Below are 19,354 nucleotides of genomic sequence, written 5' to 3' on the forward strand. Positions count from 1 at the left end.
AGTCATGGGGCCAAACACAAACACCCAGCAGAGACTAAAAATAAGATCAAGCTGCCAATTGGTTTTCCTGCTGACAGCAGCAAAGTGACGCAGGACATCTAATTCCTTCTGATCACAGAAATGACAGATAAGTTTTCATCTACTTTGCCTGTGACTTGGGCCACCAGTCCCCAGGATTGGCATCATCACATCCCACTGCCATCAGGGAAGTGCCCCAGTGACATTGGCAGCTGATGTCAGTGTTGCCCTTTGGCATGCTCAGAAAGAGCAGTGTGGTAAAGAGTTTTAAATATGGAATGGGGAAGGTTGTGATGAGTCTGCGGATGCTGAACTCTGGGCTCCTGTGGTGTTGAGAGGCCACAGGAACCTCCTGTCTGCTTTGCTGGTGTCAGGGCCTTGAACTATGGTTATGAGGGAGGAATTGTTTGCTTCCCTTTTGTAATGAAAGGACCAAACATATTTATATTAGGAAAAAATACAAGCTGGGGGACAAAAGGATAGAGTATAGCCCTGCTGAAAAGGACCTGGGGAGGTGGTGGATAGCAAGCCAGACACGAGCCAGCAGTGAGCCCTTGCAGCCTAGAAAGCCAGCTGTATCCTGGGCTGCATCCAAAGCAGTGTGGTCAGCAGGGAGAGGATCCTGCCCCTCTGTTCTGAGCTGTGAGATCTCACCTGGAGCACTGCATCCAGATGTGGAGTCCTCAGCACAGGAGAGACATGGACCTGCTGAAGTGTGTCCAGAGGAGGGCAACAAAATGATCCAATGATGGAACACCTCTCCTACAAGGACAGGCTGAGGGAGCTGGGGCTGTGCAGCCTGGAGGAGAGAAGGCTTAGGGGAGACCTGAGAGCGGCCTGTCAGTATCTAAAGGGGCTGTAAGAAAGAAGGGGACAGACTCTTTGGCAAGGTCTGTGGTGGCAGGACAAGGGGGAAATGGTTTCAAAATAAAATGAGAGATATAGATTGGATATAAGGAAGAAGGTCTTAACAATAAGGGGAGTGAAGCACTGGCACTGGTTGCCCAGAGAAGTGGATGCCCTGTCTTTGGAGACGCTCGAGGTTAGGCTGGACGGGGCTCTGAGCACCTGATGGAGCTGTAGGTGTCCCTGTTCACTGCTGGGATAGCCTTTAAAGGTCCCTTCCAATTCAAACGGTTCTATGATGATTCTATGATAAACACTTGTGTAACCGACCTGCAGCAGGGGGCTGGACTAGATGAGCTCCAGAAGTCCCTTTCAACCCCCACGATGTTGTGATTCCGGTTCTGTGACCGTCACGGATTGAATGGCTTTGGAACGCGCTGCCAACGGGCCGCCCCGCGCCCCAGGACCCGCCGCTCCCGCCCTGCGCCGGCCCAGCAGGGGGCGCTGCAGCCCCAAACGGCGCCCTAGAGGCGGAAGCGAAGCACCGCTGTTCCCCAAGATGGCGGCGCCCAGGCGCGGTGTGGCTGGGGGCAGGATGAAGCGGGCGGCTGGCCGCGCTCGCCGCGGCGACGGGAAGCTGGACAGGTTGCGGCTGGCGGTGCGGGAATTCGTGCAAGCGGCCGGGGACGAGCCGTCGCCGCCTCAGCACCCGCTGAAAGGCTCGGAGAGGCCGAGCGGAAAGAGCCGGCGGGACGCGAGGAAGGAGAAGCGCAGGCTGAAGCGGAGCCGCCGCCGCCTCCTCCGTCGCGGAGACACGGGGGACGTCCCCGTCGCTGCGGCCCGACCGGCTCCCGCTGCCCGCCCCACGGCTCCGGCCTCGCCTGCCGCCGCCGAGAAAAAGCAGCCGGAACCGCCGTGGCAGAAGAAGAAACCGGCCCCGAAAACGACGCGGCCACCGGTAGCGGCCCCGCGGCCGTCCGCAGCCACTTCGTCGAGGAAACGGGCGCTGCTGGAGGCCAACGAGGAGGAGGACAGGGAGATCCGGCGCCTGGAGCGGCAGCTGAGGCTCGGCAAGCGCCGCAGGAAGAAGGGGGAGGCCGCGTCCGAGGAGCTGCCGCAGAGCTTCCTGCGGGACGGGCTGGGATACGTGCTGGGCGCCTTGGGCTCCGGCGCCGGCCTCGCAGGGCTCTTCCATAGCAGCGACGAGGAGGAGGACCCGGAGCCTGAGGGGCGCGGGGAGGACCCTAAGAACGCTAGGGAGGACCCTGAGAAGGATGAGGAGGACCCCGAGGAACTGGTAGAGGCCTCTGACGGCTTCGAGGGGTCAGATGGGGAAGGGCGGTGGGACAGTGAGAGCTCGTCCCCCGAGGACAGCAGAGTGCCTGAGAGAAGCGAGGCCTCGGACCCGGAGGAGGAAGAGCAGGAGGTAGGGAGCTGGCTTGAAATAATGCAGACTTGCTTCTCACAGTACACACAAAGCAGACATGATATCTCTTCTGCAATGCGCTGGTGTTTGCTGTCTGACTAGTGTGGAGAGGTGATGGTGAAAACCATGCTGGGTCCAGCAGCAGCATTGACTTCTGTGCTTCTACCAAGTCTAAAGGCACATGCTGGCACATTGCAGCCTAACACACAAAGCCTTGTTTGTGTACACACAATCAACAAATAAAAGGAACAAAAGTGTCACCATACCAGAGCCGGATTAAGCACTTCCCTAAGATCATAAAAAGCCTGTAAGACAATGAATATGCATTGGAAGTTGGAGTTCTTTCTTCCTGTGCATCCCATTTATTCTGCTTGTTTTTGGCTTTGTAGTGCAAGTGGAGAAGAGGAAGCCAAACATTATTTAGCCACATGGCACTGAATTAATCTGAGAACACCAAATGCAGCTGAGGCTTTCAGCTATGGCAGTTTCTGTTGTCTGTCTGGTTAAACTAGCAACCTAAGATGTCAGTTTTATTTAAAGTAATTTACTTAAAACTTCATGGGAAGGGGAGAGGTAGGTTCTTTTGCTTCTCTCAAGCTGATCATAAGCAGTAACTCGCTGCATGCGTTTTTCCTGAATGAGGCTGTTCCTTTGGCATTACTGTATGCTTCACAAAAAGTCTGACATATTAATCTTAAATTGAAATGTATATTTAAGTTCAAGTGTTTTAAATACTAATTTCATCTGCTGATTGTTTTCTTTATAAGGATCATAATCACAGTGCTACAAAGTACATTCCCCCTCAAGTGAGAAAAGCTCAGGAGGCACTCGATGGCAAGAAGAAAGAAGAATTGGGAAGACTAAAGAAAATGGTGAATGGTCTCATTAATAGGTAATGGAATAAGGACAAGTCATTAATCTTTCTGATTCTATGTGACAGTGCTCATCATTCAAAGAAAAGTGGCAGGAAGTGAACTTTTGTCTTCGCAAAGTGTTTTTAAGTTGGCAGCTGTGTCTGCCATCCTTAATAATAATTATCTTTGTTGATAGAAATTCCTCAAAGTTGGTAATTATAGAAGTTGAAAGACCTGGAAAATAAATTTAAGATTGGCACAGCTGCTGCCCACAAGTGCTAGTTATAATTCTCCAAGTGTCAATTTCATTACATCTATTTAAAAAAAAAAACAACAACCTTGCAGTAGGAGATCCCTACTATTCCTCCACCAGTATGCTGTGTTAAAATTGAATAAAACAAATTTGGGGGTTTTAGTTTAGTAAACACAGCAAAATACAAGAGGTCCATTACATTCATCTTCTTGCTCATTTTAGAGGAGCTAGCTGGGCTTAAAAAACAGGTTGCAAGTTAGATGCCTTGAAAATGGTGGAACCGTGCAAAGAGGCAAAATAGCAAACATTGAATTTTGTTTCTCAACAGGTTGAGTGAGCCAAATTTGTCCTCCATCTGTGGACAGCTGGAAGAGCTCTACATGGCCAACAGCAGAAAGGACATGAATGAAACTCTAACAAGTATCCTTATGAATGCTTGTGTTACTGCAGTTGCTATGCCTGCAAGACTGATGATGGAACATGTCCTTTTGGTCAGTGTTCTTCACCATACAGTAGGAACTGAGGTAATTCTTGTGGCAGGGACTAATAGGGTTGAATGATACAAGTTGGGGAACATACTGATACTTCACTTCGAGTGCCTTTTAGTTTGACTGTGTGTCACTAAATAAAATCTGTAGATATTCTCATATGCTCAAGAGAACATTTGTGCACTGTGTGTATACAGGTAAGAAAGACTACAGTTACAGGAGTCCTTTCACATCAGTGGAAAAAGTCCCTTTGGTTCTCTTAAAGCCCAGTTCTGCAAATCATAACTAGATATAAGGACTCCAGAATGTCAAAAACTTAAGGAATTATGGCAGCTTTCTCAGAAGTTGGGGCTTTTTTGTATTTTTGAAGTTAATGGATGATGGAGGCATAATATGTCTTGCTTAGTGTCAGGAAGCTGAAATTACAAAGGAAGTATTTGAGCTAATTTCAGTGACATTTTCATTAGAGAATTGAGGTGTTTCAGTAGAGTATTCCCATCTAATTACATTCTCATCTTACATCCAGTGCACAAACTGTGTTGATGCAAGTTCTCCGTTATGTATTTGTTGACCCAAATAATAACTGGTCTCTGAAACCACATTAAATATCAGATGGATGCAGTTACACCAACTTCCCTACACAGGCTTGCTGCTAAACTTTTTGTTTCTCTGCTTTCTGGAAGGCTGTTGTTAATACAAGTAATGCATGATACTATAACACCACTTTAAGAGGAGAAATGTAATCCACTCAGAAGATGAAACTAGGATAGTGTGTAATAGGCAGCTGATATTCAGACTATCTTCTGTACTAATGACCGTCTTACTCAGCACCTTTGATGATAAGTGTTCTGTTCGCGAGGAAGCAAAATTGTTTCTGACAGGTTCTCAGCAATAGTAGGCAAAGCATTCACAGGTAGGCTAATAGCCATATACAGAAAGAAGAACAGAGCTCACCCAGCTGGTGAAGGGGCTTTTTAGCTATGCGTCACTCCTGAGTGAAGCAGCCCAAGTCCAAGAGATGCTCTCCTTTTCAGTGGCTGGTTCTTATATGAGCCCAGGGGAGCTCCACTCTGGGTCCTCCCCTTCTGGTCAAGTGGGGAGTGTAGTTGCAAACAATTTAGCTGTGCTCCCTGCGCCAGCCACACCCCTTCACTAGGTGCTCTATCACCACTTCAAGCTGTGTCCTGACAGTTCCCCTACAATACGTTTGTAGCATTTAACTATATTTTGAAGTGTCGTAGGGTTTTTTTTTTCCATAAAATAAATCTAGTGTAGGTATTACTCATAAATGTAACACAGCTGCATTTTGGATTAGCTTGGTCAGTGCAAAAGTTAAGGTTATAGTGGCTGGGTGTATACATTTGTGCTGGATAGTTTAATCTTCAGTTACTGGAGGTTTGGCATGCAAGTCAGTGCTACTGCCAGGACTTACATACAGAATTGGATTAAAAAAAAAAAAACAACCAGCAAATATTAACACAGTAGTAATGGTGAGGAGAGTGGGCTGACGGGAGTCGTGTTTGAACTCTAGTACTAATGTGTTCATTACTGTTATTTACCTAACATTACTGTCAATTACCTAACTATGCTTTGATATGCTTTTTATTTCCAATCCTTAGCATTCTTTTTTTCCTCATACATACAGATTCTGGGTGTTTTTTTTTTTCAGCTGTGCCTCTTACAGCTGGCTGAGTCTTATTCCCACTTTAAAATCAGCTTAAGCTCATGCACTTCACTGCAAGTGAAAACTTGTTATGTTTGGGTTTGTTTTACTTCACCACCTATTAAATACTTTGCTTTAGAATGCTGAACTATGATGCATATGGTTTTGAACACGCAGCTTTTACTGGATGAATGGTTAGCTGTAACAACTTGCCAGTCCGGCAGCAGAGAAGATGTTTGTGAAAACTGAGTGAGCAAATTGTGGTGTGTGTGTACTGTAATTTCAGAACACTTGCTTCTTTTTGCATAGACTTTAAAAGGCATCTGTGTGGCATGTATGAGGTTAAGTAACATATGCTTTAAGAATATGTGACACGATTATGTATATGTAGTACATCCATATTTGTTGATGGGAACAACAATATTTCTTTAAAATTAATATCAGTGTCCCTGAAATGAGTGTGTTGCAGATGTCTGTAAAATCTACCAGTGTTTAAATGCTGACTACTTTTTTCCTTATTGGAACTATTGCCAGGTCGGCGCTCACTTTTTGGAAGCTGTGGTGAAGAAATTTGATGAACTCAATCGCAGTGATGCTGAAGGGAAAGAATGTGAAAATCTGCTTGCCTTGATTGCCCATCTTTATAACTTTCATGTAGTTCATTGCCTGCTGATCTTTGATATTCTGAAGAAACTTGTTAGCAGTTTCACTGAAAAAGATATTGAACTCATTTTGTTTCTTCTGAAAAACGTGGGCTTTTCCTTGAGAAAAGATGACGCGTTGGCTTTGAAGGACCTGATCAGTGAAGCCCAGAGCAAAGCAAACGCTGCAGAGAAGGAACTTAAGGATCAGACTAGGGTATGTGTATATTATGGATTTTCTTTTCTGAATCAGCCCTGCCAGGTATTTGGGTACATGTGTTAATTTACCAAAATGCTTTCTGCTGTACTCCAGGTTCTCATTTAGAGCTCAATCATTGCATTTAGTTATTTACTTTCTCCTTATCTGTCTAGCAGCTGGTGAAACTAGAGTTGTTGTGTGTATTATGCAATGGATAATTCCTCTGTTTCATGTCACATTTTACACTTCAAAAAGTTTGGTGTTTAGCAGCTAAGACTTTGAATTCAAGCTTGAACCCAAGTGAATACAATAGGAGTTAAAGTAAACATCCTTCTCTGTATTTGTATCCATGCCATCTGAATTTCAAAGTACATTGCCAGATCAGTTCCTTATTCCCACAAAGCAGTATTTTCAAAACACATTTTCTAGTTTTTTACAAAACAAACTTGCAGCACGCAATTCATATAAATATTTCTTTTTCCCTGTAGGTTCGCTTTATGCTAGAGACCATGTTGGCACTGCGGAATAATGACATGCGTAAGATTCCTGGTTATGATCCTCAACCAGTTGAAAAACTCCGCAAATTGCAAAGAACGTTGGTGAGAACTTTCTTGACAGATGTAGCACAGCTGCTCTTATGCTACAGATGATTAATTCTGGCTTATGTCAGCTCGATGATGTGCAATAAACTCTAATATGTAGTATAGGAATAGTTATGTTTATATAATACGTGTATGTACATTGTGTGTGTGCGTGTATGTATGTAAAAATAAATATTTGGGAATCCTTTAAACAATCTTAAACTCTTGTGGTCAAAAATGGCTTTACTACTTGAACAATCTCCTGCCAATCAGCCTTCTGCAGAAGAATCTGCTAAAATACATAATATTTAATCAAAGACGTTGAGGCAAAGTCCATGTCTCTGTCCATGACAGAGATTGTGGAACGTTTAATGATTGTGTAGAAGAAATGAGTCATCATAACAAGTTATTTTTTTCCAAAGATTTTTTTATGCATAGATACAGATACTGCTCCTAAGTTGACCATAATTCTGGACGCTCTGAAAGCTTTCATGTGTTGCTTTTTTTTCCTTATTTTCATATTTGGGAGCCTTGTGGGTAATGTCTAAAACAATTCAGTTTTGATTTCAGTTCAAATTTGATCAGCTTCATCTATTTGAGAAACTAGAGCTAAAGGAAAATTGGTAAACTTTCTTCAGGTTGCTGCTTAGAAGAACAGATGGTGGAATTAAATTAAAGATCTTTTGGAGATCAACTTTTCTGAGTTTATTTATAACATTTATTTAAAAGTAATTTTAAGTAGTTAAAGTATCTTTAAAAATATCTTCAAAAACACTATTTTTGTTCTTCAAGATTCACAGCAGTAGTACTGGAAAAGAAACACAGCTCCGTGTCTCCCTGGAGTCCCTCCTCAATGCAGATCGGGTTGGTCGCTGGTGGATCATAGGCTCATCCTGGAGTGGAGCACCAATGATCAATAACACAGACAGCAAGACTCAGCAAAAATTGCATATTGGAAAGGTAATTCCAAGCAGTACTGGTTATAAATCTAATTGTTGTCTGTGTTCTTCTGAATGTTCTTCATATTGGTGAATAACTCATTTTGGAGCCCACAAAAACCACTTTGTGGACTCCTGTAAGGTGAAACTTTTGAATTGTAAATTCTGCTCTTAAAATTTTCGAAGTATTGGACTCACGACTTTGGTAAGAGCTATTATTGTTGTAATACTTTGTTATAGTTTGTTTTCTTTTTGTCCTGTGCAATTTTAACTGTGGCATTGCAAAAGTAACTTGTTACGTGAAATGGAAGAAGACACTTAAAGTAAATTTGATTATTTGAATTCTTCTATGTAGTGTTGTCTGTCCATGGGTGGCATATATCTAAGCTGGTTCTAAAAGTAATTTGTTGAGATGGTAATGGCATGGTCCCATACATTAGGGAAGCACTTCTTAAAAGTAATTGGCACAATTAAAGTAGATTTCCATAGTTGAAAAAGCTCCTGATGACGCCTATACCTCTATTGGACAAAAGTTCAGGACCTTTGGATTCGTGCTTTACCATTTACTGGAGATTTTCATTAATGGTCCTATTGGAGGCTGCACAGAAATAACTCTTAAAGCTTTTTTTTTTTTTTTCCCCCCTTTCAGGTGAGTTCAAAGATAATGGAGCTTGCTCGTAAGCAGAGGATGAACACTGATATCAGGAGAAGTATTTTCTGTGTATTGATGACAAGTGAAGACTTCATGGATGCCTTTGAAAAGCTACTTAAGTAAGTACTGACTAGGTTGGAAGAAAGCTCGGAACTAAAACTGACATTTAGCTGGGTAGGAAAACTAACATTGCTGATCTGGGCTTAACAACATGTAATCAATAATATGATCACAAAAGTGTGTAACTAGGGATGCACATGAGGATGGATAAAAGGGTGAGAGGGGAATCAAAATTCTGTAAGGACTACTAGGGGTCAGGCAGAACTAACTGGCAGTCAGGGGAAGTAAGTAGCTCCTCCTCTTGGCATTCATGTCCAGAACTGTGATTTACACCATCTTTTGATTTGAAGAGCCTCTATGTTTTTTCCATTGAAAAAATATGGATCCCAGTCTAGCAGATCCCAGTCTGTTGCAAGCTTGCTCTTGCCACCTTGTACATCTCTGTCCATACTTATAGTAGTGTTCTAGCACCTGAGCCTCCCTTCTGCAGAATGTATTCCATCCTGGAGAATTTATTAGCTTTGGGTTTGCTCCGGGGTCACTTATCATGTTAAGACCAGTTTCCACAACACTTAGAAAACAGTTTTTTAGAAGACTGTGATCAGAGAAAAGCTGAAACTGAGTTATTCTTTCTGTCTGTCAGCGTATTAATTGCAAGTCTTTAGTAACTGGGAAGGGGGGGATCAGGTCTGAACTTTCCTGTTGCAGTCTTGTAATTCAAAGGAATTGTTTTACCAGGATGGCATGCAATTATTTAATTTGCTAACCAAACCAAAACAGACTCTGTAATAAAGTCAACTAATATTTGATTAAATGCCACTTCTGCAAAACACAGCTTGGATTTAAGACTGCGGTGGAACCATTCCAATATCTTAATATGGCCTTGTTCAATTAAAAGAAATTAGCTGCTGCTGCTGCAGTTCTTGCCAAGGCCTGGTAGCTCAATTTGCAAATTGATCCTTGCCTCTCATCTGTGCTATTTAAACTAGTATACAAATCTGTATACACACAGGCTTGTCAGAAGAACTACGTCTGCAGATTGCCTGATGTGCGTCAATAATGATTTTTATGCAGCAAATGCAGATAGAGGAGGACTCTAAAATCTGCCCACATCTGGCAGAGTATAATGCAAAGTACACAGAATTGTCACTGAAGGAATTAACTTCAATATGAACATGCTTTCCAGAGTGTTTGGAAATTTACGTTCATATATTTGATGTCAGTCTCTTGAAGAAGAGCATGAGAAATACATAAAGATGTATTTTAATTGCACTTGTTGATTCATCTGCTGCTAGGTCTCTGGCAGACTTGGTGTGGTGGTTTAAATCACCATTTTAAATCCAGGCTGCTGTAACTTGCTTCTCTTTCTCTTCCTTTCAACAAAAGCAAGCCATTAGCTTGTAGCCAGAACAGCTCCCTGAAGTGGCTCAACATGAGAGTGTTGGGAACATGACTGGAGCCAGAGTGAGAGTTGATCCGTTTCATTATCTGAAAGGCTGCACATCCTTACCAAATCACATACTCATACTAGAGGGGAGATGAGTGCTGCTTAAATCTGAGAACAGGCAATTTCTTAAGCTATTTCATAGGCATGAAGAACTGAAAATGCTCTGCATTTCACAAAATAATTGAAAGAGTTGTAGAAGTCTTAGATATCCTGTTGGACTGTGTTGTGCAATTGAGAACAACGAGTATGTGATTGTATCTACTGTAATCACTTGTTTCAACTTCTAAAAGGTGATATTGAATATTGCTATTTTTGATCTGGGGCCAGTGATAGTTGTGAGCTTCAGCTGATGATACCTAACCTACTTGGAGGCAGGCTTATGTTGGTGATAAAATATCTACCTTAGAAGTAGTTATTCCATATATAGAGGGAAATTTTTAAAGTGATCAAGACTCGCAAGTCCATGGGGGTGTTGTACCTCTTGAGTGATTTAATGGTTGAGGTGATTGCAGCTTCTTTATTGAAAATTACCAGGCTTCTGGAATCTGTACAGCTTTACAGTGAAGTTATTTAGGAGTACGAGATCTGAAAAGAAGTACTGCTGGGTCACTGAATAAGTGAAGATAAGAACAAAACCAAATTTCATAATGCTGTTTTACTTGGTTACAACTGTTTGGCAACATGAATATTTCCAAAATACCTAAGTCATGTTAGAAGTGATAATGAATAAGGAAAAGGAGACTGTACCAAATCAGTGACTGCAGTGTGACTTCATCTCTTAGATATGTTCCAGATAGCTGAGAACCTGTATATTTTTCTCTGAAAAGACTCCTGCAACCAACTCAGACACACTTTGGCTGATAGGAGAGCAAATAAATGATATCCAAGACCTAGCAGTTACAGTGCTGTTTTGTTTTGGGAAGACAGGCTTAAGATTTCACTGCTTATTAGAAATCAACCTAGAAATCATCCTAAATTTTTCAGTTGTAAAACCTTAAATTCTGTTCTTTGGCTGAATGGCAGTATTTTTTTTTCTGGTATATATCTATGATCAAATGTAATGGCAGGTGTCTGAAGCAACATACAGCCAATGGCTGTTAGACTCAAACTGTGACAGCCTGTACTGTACAGACTGTAGAGCAAGTTCCAGTGAGGTCGAACTTAGTTAGAAAATACATTTGAGTTATATTGATGCCATAAGAAACTTGAGCTTGAAGCAATGAAAATAATTTTGTTTGACATTTTTCAGATTATAATATTAAGCATTCTTCATTTTAATTGGTTTTAATGCTGCCAAGTGTTTGACAGCCCTGGAAGCTAAATCATATTATTCACAAGAACAGGTGCATTATGAGTTAGTTGCTGCTCCTTGCCAAAGTGCCTCAGCCCTCTTTCACAGTGGTCAAATGCTCAAGTGGGAAGGCTATTCGTCCTTGGCCTTGATGTTAAGAGACAGACAGTGTAACTTCTTACTGATATTGTTTTCTTGCTTTTGTTCTGATACTGTAGATTGATACTACAGTACCTCTGTACTGGTACACTGAGTTGCAGTGTTCTCTGCAGTATTTCTGCTTTCAAAGGTGCAAACAATGACAGATTCCATGATGACACATCATCTCTGTTTTCCTTTGTGGAAAGCTTCAAACAGGGAGTGGGCTACTTTTCCCTTCCCAGGATGGAATTATACTTGGATTACTCCACCTCTGTCCATTTTGGTATTGCTTTTGCAGCTACTTCTTTAACACCATTAATGCTGCAACACTTCCATGTTGCCATACCAAAATACTGATTTAGCTTACAGTTTAAAGGGTTTGATTCTATTCAAGAACTTCCCAACAGCTAGAATTGAATTAGATTTGTTTGTGGGGTTTTTGTGCTATTTTGTTTTGAAGGTATTAAAAATGTTGACTGCTGTAGATGTCTTTTTTCTCCCCTTACTAAATTATTTTTATTCTCTTGCCTGAATTTTAGGCTTGGGTTGAAAGATCAGCAGGAGAGAGAAATTGTTCACGTTATCCTTTATTGCTGCTTACAGGAGAAGACATATAACCCCTTCTATGCATTTTTGGCTAGCAAAATTTGTGGATATGAAAGACGATTTCAGGTAAAGAAGCTTCCACTTTCAGTGCTATATTGTAGTGAGTCAGAACTAGGCATTTGACAGTAGATGCATGCCTGTTGACATCTCATTATCCTGAGGAAAAATTCTCACTGTATATGGATGCATTCAGTAAGATATAAGTCAGCTCTGAGTAGAAAACAAAATTTCTTCTGCAGAAGGTTTGCAATCTTCTGTTTTGCACATTTAGAAAGGAATTGAACAGTCTGATCAAACATTTCCTGGTGAACAGAAGGCTCATAAAGAATAGAAGATCCAAAGATTTTGCTGTTTCTCACCTAAACAGTCATTTGGTTGATTTGGTTGTTTTGTTTTATTTTGTTTTAATACTTAGGTGACATTTCAGTTTAGTATTTGGGACAAAATTAGAGACTTGGGAAACTTGTCAGCCAGTGCCATCTCCAACTTGGTATCGCTGTTGGTTCACTTACTAAGGACAAAGTCCTTGCCACTTTCAGTTCTCAAGGTTGGTGTATTTTACTTTAAAATATAAATACTTTAAAATACTTTAAAAATAATTGTGTGCTCTCCTTGCATTTACAAATTCTGTCTAAAATGTATATTCTCTGTTACCTAGATGGTGCTCTATCTGTTTGTTATCATAAAGATGAAAGGTCGTTCTAAAATCAGCAGATTAATTTCACTGCCTACACTAATGCTGTCCTTTGGGGATAAGGGAGCCTAGGCATACAAAAATCCTCAAGAACACAGTATAGAAACATCTTTGTATCTAGTACTCAGTCCATTGAGCCTAGTAGGCTTGGCTAACTGCCTTGCTATTGTGGCTTCTGCACCAAACCCAGGGTTCTGATGTTTTCTGCTGCCCTTCAGTCCCTAATTCATGGGGGTTGCATCTGTCTTACTGACGTAACCCAGGGAACCAGTGCTGCTGCTCTCCCAAACTGAGAAGCTGCCTTGGAACAGGTGATTTAAGTCTCACGACTGTTGCCACAGGCAGTGTTACTGGATCCCCACTATATGTACAGGGTAAACAAACCATTACAATCCCTGCAGAATTCCATATGTAGAACATTTGTAAGATTTGGAACTGAGGCCGTTTCATTGGCAGGCCGATTTTGTGCCATGCATTTTAGTTGCTGTTGGTTTTTATTAGACCCGGAAGAAATATACAGAGTGCTTGGATTTCAGAATTAGAAGACTAGAATTTATTTAGAAGAGTGATTGCAATGTGGTAAGCAGGCAATATTCTAGATTATTCAAGGTACTTCTGAAGTACTTATCTAATTGAAAATTTATATATTTGTACTCTGTTACTGTTGGACAAGTTATTCCTTAGAAACTTGACTGCTTCCTTTTTGATTGGCTTTATGGAAGCAGTGTGCTCAGATAATTCTTCTGTGCCAAACCTCAGACTCGGTATATATGGAAGGCCAGCAGGTTTGCTAAGAGTTCTGCTCACTGTGAAGAAAATTCAGTTGTTTGAAATACTTGAGCTGAATTAATTTTTTCTGTTCTAAACCAGGTAATTGAATTTGGTGATCTAGATAAACCCAAAGTCCGTTTCTTGCGACAAGTACTAAGCATGCTGTTAGTCAAAACAGATGATGATGACATTAATGATATTTTTGGGAGGTAAGTCATCAGAGAATCTTTCATTAGTAGTAATTTAAAAAAAGATAAGAACTTTGCCTGTTGTGTTTGGAATTATACACTGCCTTTCTCAAAGGCCAGACATCCAATTTTGAAAAGCAAACTTGCCTGGGGGAAGCTGGAAGTGGGGGGCAGCAGGTATCACTTGTTTGTTAGTGCAGGTTGTGATACACATGCAGCTGTGAAAAGTATTACATCAAATATCTGAAAGCCTTATGTATGTTTCATAGGATTTTCATGAGCAGAGCTCAGTAACCCTGAATACCTTATTGCTTTGCCATCTGTGTGCACCGAGTTTCAGTCTTTGCTGGTAAATTTCTCTAGTAATTCTTCCTTATTATTTTCTTTCTTCTCACACTAATGAGGGAAAGCTTCAAGGTTTTGTTTTTATTATTATTTTTTTAATGAAGGTTGTGTAGGATCTTATTTTTATACACAGGACAGGGAACTTTTTATAATCCTTCTCCACAGTGTTCAAAAGACATCAGTTATTTTGAAGAGACTAAAATACTGTCCTGATGCTTCCATTTCACCTAATCCATTACAAGCTATAAACAGATCTGCAAACACCCATCTAAAATTGACTTCCAACATTTTGGTTGTAGTGGAGACAGCCATAATTTACAGCTGACTCCAGGAAGTGACTTGTATTGCAGTCACAATGTCACATAAAGTTAGGAGGAAGTTGTTTCAACCATTATGCTGTAACATGAGGAATTTCAAACTCAGTGTTTGCTTTGGTTTTGAGGTGTTGTTTGTCTGCTTGTTTGTTATGTGCAATGTAGAAGTCTAATACTATGTTTTGATCTGTATCTTTACAGGATATCTGACAATCCTAAACTGGGACTGCTACGGGAAGGCTTGAAACTGTTCCTTACCCACTTCTTACTGAAAAATGCACAAGTCCAAAGCAGTGATGAAGAAACTGGCTTGTTAAAAGAAAGAGCGGAACTTGCAACCAGAGCTTTGCAAGCAAAAGAATCCAAATTCAAACTGTAGTTCTGTTTATCAAGTAAAACGTGCAGAAAAATTAGGTTTGCATGTAGCTGCCAAGCTTGTTTAGTCTTTCAGACCCTAATTACTGGGAATGAGGAGAGCCTTCTGTCCATTTTTGTGATGGAAACTGAGCTCAGCACACTAGTTACTGGATTAACTGAAGGCGACATAAGGTGTTTCTGAAGAAAGGGAAAATGTGGTGGGTTTTTTGTCATGTCCCTTTAAGTAATGGGTACTTCGTGTAGACAAGTATCTGGAGAAGTGGTTGGATTCTATTGTGTAGAATTCCTGCTCAGCAGTAGTGTTCAGCAGTGCATATTTCAGGCTTTCAGGAGACTGACCACCGTATGTTAAAGAAACAGCCTTAACCACAGGCTATTTAACTACTGTAGTGCATTTTTCTGAAGGAGTGAGCCACTAGATGGCACAAGTACTGATGAGTCAGTTTGGGAACACTTAAAGAAAAAAGTGTCGATCAGCTAATTCTATGAATTGTTGTAGTAAAAAGACTTGGGGATCTGACTTTGCCCAGTTATGTTGGGTGTAGAGATTATGCTCCTTTATGCTCCTTTAACCTGTTTTACTCAGCTTTAAAATTGGAGTTACCAGTTTTATTGTTTGTGCTAATCAGATTTTCTAGGCATGAATAATAGCAGTCTTTTAGTAAGGAAATATCTTTAAGGGTTTGTTTCCACTTCCCATTCAAATGCCTTAAGAATTTTGTGTATGTTTCTTTGTGTAACACTCAGATTATTTTGTCACCCCACAACTACACATGAAACTGATTTTCTGAAGTGTTCTGCTGTTCATATTGTCTTTGTTCCAGCTGGATAGCCAGCAGGGGAATGACCTGAAATGGGGGGGCACTCCCAAGTTCATACTAAGTACTGCATCTACCTGTATGAGGGCTGCCAGCTTAATTTCTATGGTGGGCTTGCCCCAAGCTGCTCAGCAAACCCATCAGTTATGGTGCTTCCTAATTGCATTTGTTACCACTGATTTGTTCTCTTTCTTTGGATTTGTTCCCATTGGGAAAATTTTCTCCCAGAAGGTATCTGCAGGGAAGTCTTGAGTTCTGCAGCAAATGAGCCTTACAAGAATATTTCTTCTTTTTTTTTAATTGGAGCTGAATGTGGAATTTTTTGCTTGGTGTGAGATGCTTTTGGGAGGAGGTCTGCTTCTCCCAGCAGGGAGCTGTTTTTCTGGCCTTCCTCTTCTGGAAAGGACTGGTTAAAGGTTATCCTGGGATTGGAGAGACTCAGTTTCAAAATCACAGATTATGCTTGCACATAGTTTGCAAATAAGAGATATCTAACTTTGCTCACTTTTTTAGTTGCTTTCTTTAGCCTGATTCAGACCACTGGCAGCTTTAACCACTTAGAATTCACAATTTTGCTCAATTGGGTCTTAGATGCAACAGAAGGAAAAGTATGAAATCTTTCCAAAATCCATACTAATTAGAAGTAGTATAGGCACTGTGGTGCTGTGTTTTGGTGGACTGTGTGACACAGAAGGCAGAATGCTGAGATGTCCCCATAAACAGCACCTTTACAAACAACTGTGGTAAATCTGGTCAAGTTTTGGAGGCTGGGCATGGGAGAAAATCTATGCAAGCCTCTAGAAATTGTGTCTGCTGTGGAATGCGTGGGACACAGGTAAAAAGTCACTCCCTCTGGGCCGCAGCAGTCACCCAATTAATTACCTTTTCGCAGGGATTGAGGGGGATCCAGCATTTCAACTTGTTTGTGGTTCAATAACATACAATGCATCGCTCTATGAAGGTGGTCGAGGCAGCTTTGCTCTTGAAGGCAGATCTTGATCCATCTCCCTGGAATTCAGTGCAGCAGGCTGTCCTGCTTGTGTGCCTCGCTCGATGATCAGAACTGAGCACCACTGCCCGTGGAAATACTGCCTGGTGTTTTATGGGTCTGAGCCCATTCCCTTACTGCAGCTGGCTGAGGCAGTGCGGTGCAGGTGTTGCTGTGCAATTAGAGGAGATGTCTTTAACCTTACAGTCTAAAATTACAATTGCTATTTTTTTTTTTTAAAGCATACTTGCCTTATTATTTATGTCAAACGTCTATTGTGTTTTGTTCTAACTCTCAGCTATTGCTTTTTTTCTGAAGGAAGCAGACTTTACCTGCCTGCAGCATCACGTTTATGCATAAACATAAATTTTTTTTGAAAAACTGAATTTCCAAGGAAAGCAGCCAAAATCCACTGCATCCTGAGGCTGTAAGGCACATGTGGAAAGGAAAGCTGAGATGACAATACATTTCTTTTAAACCCTGGAGGAAAAAAAACATCCCCAGCAAAGGCAGCCCTGCCAGCGTGTCCCCTCTTATAGTTGGGCTCAGCCCCTATAACAGCAACAAGCCCTGTGCTGGGAGGCACCTCCCTGGAGAACTGCAGGCTGAACATAAGCTGCTAGGGAAAGAATGACAGCTTTGACACTTTCTGCTTTGCCTATCACAGGGTAAATGCTCAGTAGCACATGTACAAAATGCATCTTGCAGAGAATCATAGAATGAGTTGGGAGGGACACTTAAAGGTCTCAAAAGTCATCTGGTCCAACTCCCTGCAGTGAGCTCCACCTACAGCTCTATCAGGTGCTCAGAGCCCCATCCAGTCTGACCTTGAGTGTCTCCAGGCATGGTGCATCCATCACCTCTCTGGGCAACCTGTGCCAGTGCTTCACCACCCTTACTGTAGAAAAAGACTTTTTTAGAGAAGCTTTCCTGCAGGCAAAGTCCTGTAAGAAATGTTCCCTTTTTCATACTAAGAAAGATGCTGCAGAATTCTTACATGAAGCAGAAAAGGGCTTTGAATTAATATAAATACTCCATACCAGAAAGGCGAGCAGCTGCACCAATCCTTACACGTGACAAGCTGGTGGAAAACAGTGGGATTTGCATTAGGTGCCTTTAGCTGCTAGCCGGATGCTTGGGGTTTTTTTTAGCTATACAGCAGAAAGTTTCCCACTTAAAACTACGCAGTAGTACCCCCTCACAGCTATTATCACTGCTTCAGTTTTTGTTTTCTTTTAAGCTGACCAATGATGTTTTTCCCCTTCTCTGTTTTTTGTATCAATATTAACAGGGCAGTAAAGTCTGGTTTTCAGCTTTGGCCGGAGCGTGAGGCTGATAAATCATCCCCAGTCCTTCTGGCAGGGTTTTAGCTCTGCACCTGAGCTCTCCAAGTTCTCCAAGCTTCTGAACTTCCCATTTTCCATTGTCCCGCGCAGGGGGGACGATGAGCTGATAGCAGCCGTGCTCCGAAAGCGCAAACGCAAGCAGGTCTGCCCCGTTAGCAAAGGTGTGCAACTCAACACCGTGCTCCCAGCACATCTGGGATCGCTTGGTTCGCACTGTGAACTCTGTGTGCTGGGGGCTGCAGCCCGGGAGCAGCTGCCAAATGCAAACGGCAGAGCTTTCGGCACAACGAATCCATGAGTGTCAGCACAGAATCACAGACTAGCCTGAATTGAAAGGGACCCATAAGGATCAGTGAGTCCAACCGCAGCTCCACACAGCAGCACCCAAACCCAGCCCTGTTCTCAGAGCAGTGTCCCAATGCTCTATGAACTCCAGCACTGGGGCCGTGCCCTCTGTCCCGGGCAGCCCGTTCCATGCCCACCGCCCTCTGGGGCACAGCCTTTCCCTCACCTGCAGCTGCCCCTCCCCTGACAGCTCCATAATATTCCCTCAGGCCCTGTCGTTGTCCCTGTGAGGAGCTGCGGTCGCCATGATGCCACCCCTCAGCCTGCTCTGCTCTGCGCCCAGAAAAACCCAGGAGCCTCAGTGCTCCTCACACCCTTTGCTTCCAGACCCTTCACCATCTTTGTAACCCTCCTTTGGACACTGTAATAGTTTGATTTGCTTCTTATATCGTGGTGCCCACCCAGTGCTGGAGGTGAGGCTGCACAGCACAGAACAGAGCAGGACAGCCCCTCCCCAGCTCCCTGGCAGTGCTGGGCCTGCTGCCTCCAGGTTGGCCCTTTGGCTCTGGAGCACACTGCTGGCTCAGACCCAACCTGCCCACAGCCAGAACCCCCTGATCCCTTCTCCAGGGCTGCTCTCTAATCCCCCAGTCTGTACATATATCCATACTAATATCCAATACATTCATTACCCCATCCCAGAATGGGGGTCCAGAATCTGATGCTTGCGCTGGTTAAGTTTGATAGGACAATTAGATTCATAGGTCACTTTTCCAAGAGGCATGGGCTATTTGGATGGGACAGATTTCAAGGAATCATAAGTAGAGATGTGACGTTCACCATCCACCACTTCTAGTGACTTCACCCCCTGGAGGAGCTCCCTTCACCCTCTGATGATGCTCATGGATCCCTACTGGCACCAAAATTTCTTAAAACTCATAGGCTAGGACATAATGCTTGGTTGACTCATGAAAACCAGTGCGTGGATGGAAGGCTTTAAAGTGAAAACATTCAGAAATGGCAAAGAAACATGATGTAACTGGAAGGAAAGGTGCACGGCAACAGTGCAAATAGAGACCCTTTATGAATGGTTCTATTAAAGCCTGCTGTCAATAGCAGTGAG

At 42.4% G+C, this 19,354-nt stretch overlaps 1 protein-coding gene across 1 annotated transcript; it reads left to right on the top strand.

Moving 5' to 3' along the window:
* Positions 1 to 1,378: 1,378 nt before the first annotated feature.
* NOM1 (nucleolar protein with MIF4G domain 1) lies at positions 1,379 to 15,586 on the top strand. Its single transcript, XM_010712420.3, has 11 exons — positions 1,379 to 2,290; positions 3,058 to 3,182; positions 3,726 to 3,921; positions 6,083 to 6,406; positions 6,877 to 6,987; positions 7,762 to 7,929; positions 8,557 to 8,678; positions 12,038 to 12,170; positions 12,520 to 12,651; positions 13,669 to 13,778; positions 14,618 to 15,586. Exons 1-11 carry the CDS (start codon positions 1,424 to 1,426, stop codon positions 14,793 to 14,795), a joined length of 2,466 nt encoding a protein of 821 aa, XP_010710722.2. The 5' UTR covers positions 1,379 to 1,423; the 3' UTR covers positions 14,796 to 15,586.
* Positions 15,587 to 19,354: the final 3,768 nt, after the last annotated feature.

Source organism: Meleagris gallopavo, chromosome 6 (assembly GCF_905368555.1).
Source record: "Meleagris gallopavo chromosome 6, MGAL_WU_HG_1.1, whole genome shotgun sequence".
NCBI lineage: Eukaryota > Metazoa > Chordata > Aves > Galliformes > Phasianidae > Meleagris > Meleagris gallopavo.

Bases quoted from the DNA above. Each gene is read 5' to 3' on its own strand.
- NOM1 (XM_010712420.3), top strand. From the start codon at position 1,424: ATGGCGGCGCCCAGGCGCGGTGTGGCTGGGGGCAGGATGAAGCGGGCG. The intron at 2,291-3,057 runs GTAGGGAGCTGG...TTTCTTTATAAG, and splicing joins CGGAGGAGGAAGAGCAGGAG to GATCATAATCACAGTGCTAC. The intron at 12,652-13,668 runs GTTGGTGTATTT...GTTCTAAACCAG, and splicing joins TGCCACTTTCAGTTCTCAAG to GTAATTGAATTTGGTGATCT.